Source organism: Oncorhynchus keta, chromosome 20 (assembly GCF_023373465.1).
Source record: "Oncorhynchus keta strain PuntledgeMale-10-30-2019 chromosome 20, Oket_V2, whole genome shotgun sequence".
Classification (NCBI taxonomy): domain Eukaryota; kingdom Metazoa; phylum Chordata; class Actinopteri; order Salmoniformes; family Salmonidae; genus Oncorhynchus; species Oncorhynchus keta.
Window position 1 is genome coordinate 28,408,649 of NC_068440.1, and position 6,409 is coordinate 28,415,057.

The window sequence follows — 6,409 nt, forward strand, 5'->3', positions numbered from 1 at the left end:
AATGTAACAAAATGTCGAAAAAGTAAAGTGGTCTGAATGTACCGTACTGCATGTAACAAACAGTTACATGACCAACAGCATGGCCAAGCAAGGTAAGGTTTCCAACTCTTTAGGACTAAACAACTATAAACACCGGAGAGTTACCGCAAGTCGCAAAGAAAACAGGAGCTGCCTCCACTAGTCCAGCACCATTTCAACTTCAACATCATCTAATCACCTATGCTTATTCTCAATCATTTACATTTTATTGGTCACATAAACATGTTTTTAGCAGTTATAGCAGGTGTAGCAAAATGCTTGTGAGTTTAGCTCCAACAGTGCAATAATATCTAACAATCCACAACATTACACACAAAAGTAAAATAATGGAATTAAGGAATATATAAATATTAGGATGAGCAATGTCAGAGTAGCCATAAATAATAGTTATTAACACAGTGACAACTAAAAGATACCAAAAACAATTTTGTCCAATAAACGCAAGCTAAATACTTTATGATGTGGCTGTCCATGGTACTAATTTCTGTGTGTGCTTGTTGACTCACCCAATGCCATCCTCCTCTTTCATGTTGCCTAAATGGTCTATGATTTTGATTATTTTGTTGTGTTAGGCTACCTGGCTAAAATGCTTGCTCGCTAGCCTAAATTCCTTTCATGGGCAACGATGCGCAAGGCCAGCTACTTGAACTTCCATCCTTTCAGGCAAGGGACACAATGTATGAATTTATGGTTGCATCAGAATCACTGTTATCATCATTGGCCCGTACGGAGAATTAAGTAAAACCACAAGTCCAAATCCCTATCTCCCGCCATGGCTAATTTTAGCTGGCTAGCTAGCCACCGAAGACAATGACCCAACGAGATGCAAAAATGTATGTTTTGTTTTGTCAGTGACTTTTGGCTTCTGATGTGATTGGTCTGAAGCCAAATACAATCTGGTTTCCCTTAGCACTGTTTTGTTGGTGCGCCAGAACCATTCACAGCTGAGCTCCCTCAGTTTAGCTCAACGCTGATTGTCTATTATTTTATATTTTTTGTCAAGGTAGGCCAGATGCTCGCTGGCTTCCCTTGCATTCAATGCAAGCAGCAACAAGGTGATACTTTTTTTGACCAGACCGCATCCAATCGATTCACTACACGTACAGAGACAGAGGGGGCGCTGTTTCGCTCGCATTCAAATGTATTAAACACAAGAGGCAAAATATATTCTGGCAGCCTTGGGCCTTGGTTAAAACGTGGGGAGGTTGAGGCAGTCTTGGGCCTTGGTTAAGACATGGAGAGGTTGAGGCAGACTTGGGCCTTGGTTAATACGTGGAGAGGTTGAGACAGCCTTGGGCCTTGGTTAATACGTGGAGAGGTTGAGGCAGCCTTGGTTAATATGTGGAGAGGTCGAGGCAGTCTTGGGCCTTGGTTAAGATGTGGAGAGGTTGAGCCAGTCTTGGGCCTTGGTTAAGCCCCGCCTTATCTCAGCTCAATGGTCACCATAGCAACACCCACCCATAGCACACGCTTCAGCAGGTATATTGCACTGGTCATCCCCAAAGCCAACACTTCCTTTGGCCGACTTTCCTTCCAGTTCTCTGCTGCCAATGACTGGAACGAATTGCAAAAATCACTGAAGCTGGAGTCTTATATCTCCCTCTCTAACTTTAAGCACCAGCTGTCAGAGCAGTTTACCGATCACTATACCTGTACACAGCCAATCTGTAAATGGCACACCCAACTACCTCATACCCATATTATTACTTACCCTCTTGCACCCCAGTATCTCTACTTGCACATCATCATCTGCACATCGATAACTCCAGTGTTAATGCTAAATTGTAATTGTAATTATTTCACCTCTATGGCCTATTTATTGCCTTACCTCCCTACTCTTCTACATTTACACACACTGTACATATATTTTTCTATTGTGTTACTGACCGTACGTTTGTTTATGTTTAACTCTGTGTTGTTTTTGTCGCATTGCTTTGTTTTATCTTGACCAGGTCGCAGTTGTAAATGAGAACTTGTTCTCAACTGGCCTGGTTAAATAAAGGTGAAATAAAAATAAAAAATATTTTAAAAGACAGAGGTTGAGCCAGTCTTGGGCCTTGGTTAATGCACAGAGAGGTTGAGCCAGTCTTGGGACTTGGTTAATGCACAGAGAGGTTGAGCCAGTCTTGGGACTTGGTTAATGCACAGAGAGGTTGAGCAAGTCTTGGGCCTTGGTTAATGCACAGAGAGGTTGAGCCAGTCTTGGGCCTTGGTTAATGCACAGAGAGGTTGAGCAAGTCTTGGGCATTGGTTAATGCACAGAGAGGTTGAGCCAGTCTTGGGCCTTGGTTAATGCACAGAGAGGTTGAGCCAGTCTTGGGCCTTGGTTAATGCACAGAGAGGTTGAGCCAGTCTTGGGCCTTGGTTAATGCACAGAGAGGTTGAGCCAGTCTTGGGCCTTGGTTAATGCACAGAGAGGTTGCGCCAGTCTTGGGCCTTGGTTAATGCACAGAGAGGTTGAGCCAGTCTTGGGCCTTGGTTAATGCACAGAGATGTTGAGCCAGTCTTGGGCCTTGGTTAATGCACACAGAGGTTCAGCAAGTCTTGGGCCTTGGTTAATGCACAGAGAGGTTGAGCCAGTCTTGGGCCTTGGTTAATACACAGAGAGGTTGAGCCAGTCTTGGGGCTTGGTTAAGATCTGGAGAGGTTGACAAAGAGGGAAAGGTTCAAGATTGTAATATTGTGTGTGTATGTGTGTCTGTGGTCACCTAGCCATGGAGTTCCATGAGAAGTTAAAGCCCATGGCAGTGAAGGAGGGGCTTAAAGGTCGTAAGGTCACCAGAGCTGTGGAGAGTTTCAGCTGGAACATCACAATACTGAAGGTGAATATACACACATACACACACACACAACCACAGAATATTGCCAGTCTGTTTCCACATTGGCCAACTCAAACCAACTCCTCTCTCTCAGGGGCAGGCAGACCTGCTGAAACAGGCTAAGACGGAGGTACAGGAGAACATAAAGCAGGTCCACTACGCTGCCCTGACCTCTAACCTCAGTAAGGGCGGGACAGGAGAGACAAGCCACACTCGGCGCAGCCTGGACGCACTTCCTTCAATGTCGGGTACAGCTCCGGCAAGTTTCCCTTAGTCACAGACAGGTCTAGGAACAGTTTTACCTGTCTAAAAGTATATATTGAACCATAAGGGGGAAATGTAAAAACTGACCGTAGGTCCGTTTCTAATGGCACAATCGTCCTATTCTGAGGATTGTCAGGGTGATAAGAAGTTGCTACATACGTTCTATAGTGATAGGCTCCTTCTGCATCTCACCCGGGGGGCTGCTGAAGATTAGTCTGCCATTTTCTCCAGACAACGATGAGGAAGAAGGAGGATGGACTCAGTTGAAGAGAAAAACTGTTATAGCACTGCCAAGAGGGAGGAGTAATGTCAAAGACACTGGAGACAGGAATGTAGAGAGGAATGAAGGAATGAGGTCTGAGAGAAAGAGACAATCAGACTGCCCTGTCCCCTACTTTGTATGCAGCTATAAATAAGAAATGTTTAATCCTGCTCTCTATGGGGCCGATTCAGACCCGAGTTATGCACTTGTAAATGGAACTTAATTCCCTTTTTATGCGCTTTTCTTTAAAACGTATTCTGACCTTGAATTTAAAAAAATGTTTCAGCCAGCTATTCTTTCAGAGTGGAGATCAGAGAAATTAATACATTTAAAAAACTGAAATATCACATTTACATAAGTATTCAGACCCTTTACTCAGTACTTTTTGAAGCATCTTTGGCAGTGATTCCAGCTGCAAGTCTTCTTGGAAGGGGAACCTTCACCCCAGTCTGAGGTCCTGAGCGCTCTGGAGCGGGTTTTCATCAAGGATCTCTCTATGCTTTGCTCCATTCATCTTTCCCTCGAACCTGACTAGTCTCCCAGTCCCTGCAGCTGATAAACATACCCACAGCATGATGCTGCCACCACGTGCTTCACCGTAGAGATGGTGCCAGGTTTCCTTCAGACTTGAAGCTTGGCATTCAGGCCAAAGAGTTCAATCTTGGTTTCATCAGCCCAGAGAATCTTGTTTTTGAGCCTTTTGGCAAACTCCAAGTGGGCTGTCATATGTCTTGCACTGAGGAGTGGGCACTCTAGCATAAAGGCCTGATTGGTGGAGTGCTGCAGAGATGGTTGTCCTTCTGGAAGGTTCTCCCATCTCCTCAGAAGAACTCTAGAGCTCTATCAGATTGACCATCAGGTTCTTGGTCACCTCCCTGACCAAGTCCCATCTCCCCCGATTGCTCAGTTTGGCTGGGCAAGCCAGCTCTCGGAAGAGCCTCTGTGGTTCTAAACTTCTTCCATTTAAGAATGATGGAGGCCACTGTGTTCTTGGGGACCTTCAATGCTGCAGACATTTTTTGGTACCCTTCCCCAGATCTGTGCCTCGACACAATCCATTCTTGGAACTCTACGGACAATTCCTTTGATCTCATGGCTTGGTTTTTGCTCTGACATGCACTGTCAACTGTGGGACATTATATAGACAGGTGTGTGCCTTTCCAAATCATGTCCAATCAATTTAATTTACCACAAGTGGACTTCAATCAAGTTGTAGAAACATATAATGGATGATCAATGGAAACTCCACCTGAGCTCAATTTCGAGTCTCATAGCAAAGGGTATGAATACTTACGTAAATAAGGTTTATTTTTTTAATACATTTGCAAAAATGTATAAAAACCTGTTCGCTTTATCATTGTGAGGTATTGTGTGTAGTTTGAAGATCTTTTTTATTTAATCCATTTTAGTATAAGTCTGTAATGTAACTACATGTGGAAGAAGTCAAGGGGTCTGAATACTTTGCGAAGGCACTGTGTGCTGTATTCTTACCTTAATTCCACCAACTTTACGTACGAGGAAAGGATGGTTAAGGTCGAGCAACCTGTCGGTTCCAGGTGGAACATCTACTTCATTCTTTCCCGATACAAATAACACCATTCTCCACACACTGTAATTTACAAATTGATAAGAAATATTGATTTGGTCTAGGTAAATGAGTAAACCATTTGGATAAGGGGATAGTAAATATAAATTACAATTGTTTAGAACTATTTTACCTTGATGACTCCAGATGAATGGGAAACCAGTCATATGTCAGTAAACTGAAGCATAACATGTCAACTTTTACACAGTGAATTTGATGAAATGCTGGCCTTAACTTGCAGGGATGAAATGCAGAGACTCAAGCTGTAGGTTGATAATAGCATAGCGCCAAACCTACCGAGTTGATTTATAGAATGTTTTAATTATATGCCCCGACTTCTCACCGTATTTTTTTACAATTTGTATTCTGTTAAATATAGCCACCGTCCATTTTACCCACATACATTTATAACCACTATTTTTGATTCACCAATATATTTTGTGCATAAAAGCCATCCAAACGTACTTTTTTTTATTTTTCAGAAATACTTTCCTAACCCTAAACAATATACAATGATCTGAGTATTTTTAAATCTACCAATTGGTGCTGAAAAGGAGATGTGTATTTACATGGCTTTCTTTCATTAATGCCTAATATTCTGAACAGTTCTTTCCATATATTGTCTGCTGAGAAAATTCTAATTAAAAGGTACGCACAATTTTAAGGGGTGGCTTCAGATAAATGTACTGAAAACTCCACAAGAAAATCTGTTGGTCAGCCAGTGGAAAGATTTTCAGCTGTGTAATTACATTTATTCGCTCGCGTAAGGGAACCACACCTGCAAAGCCAATTACGCACCTACATAAGGTAAGTCTGAATACCAACTACTGACGAGTAGGAAAGGGGTGCGTGCATTTCCTAAGTCTGAATCGGGCCCTATGTGCAATGTTTGTTACTCTTGGTTTGTGTTTATTTTGGGGGGAGTGAAGAGGGTTCAGGGTCATGAAACTATAGTCTCTTCAGAAAGTATTGACACCCCTTGATTTTTTTCACCATTTTGTTGCGTTACAGCCTCTACTTAAAATGGTTCTCCTTCCATGGCACTTAGACCACTGTTTTGTTATGGTGTTGTCACATTACGCTATTTTAATATCTGGTTTTATCCTCATTGAGTAAAATATTACTGCATTTTTACAAAATTGTCATTTTCATTCATTGGCCTTTTGTCTTAAGTCAGTGTGACAAATCTGCCTGCACTGAGGGATGAGCGTTGCCTAGATGAGACCTGTCGGAAGACAATGGTTGGCGTCTTGAAAACCTTTGTTATTCACCTGATGTTATAAGACAAGTTGTTTCTTAATAAATTGACATCAATATCTCCAAACCATATCCATTAGATGTATTACCACACCCAAACTAGGTCGCAGTTGTAAATGAGAACTTGTTCTCAACTGGCCTACCTGGATTTAAAAAACTATATGCAAATAAACCAGCTAATTT

At 42.3% G+C, this 6,409-nt stretch overlaps 1 protein-coding gene across 2 annotated transcripts in view; it reads left to right on the top strand.

The window, feature by feature from the left end:
• Positions 1-6,108, top strand: part of LOC118399604 (inactive phospholipase C-like protein 2) — a 45,056-nt gene extending 38,948 nt beyond the window's left edge. For both annotated transcript variants that reach the window (XM_052472560.1, XM_052472561.1), the window contains exons 11-12: positions 2,752-2,861; positions 2,953-6,108. In XM_052472560.1, the coding sequence (XP_052328520.1) occupies positions 2,752-2,861; positions 2,953-3,132 (290 nt within the window). In that variant the 3' untranslated portion in view covers positions 3,133-6,108. The remainder of the gene's footprint in view (positions 1-2,751; positions 2,862-2,952) is intronic.
• Positions 6,109-6,409: the final 301 nt, after the last annotated feature.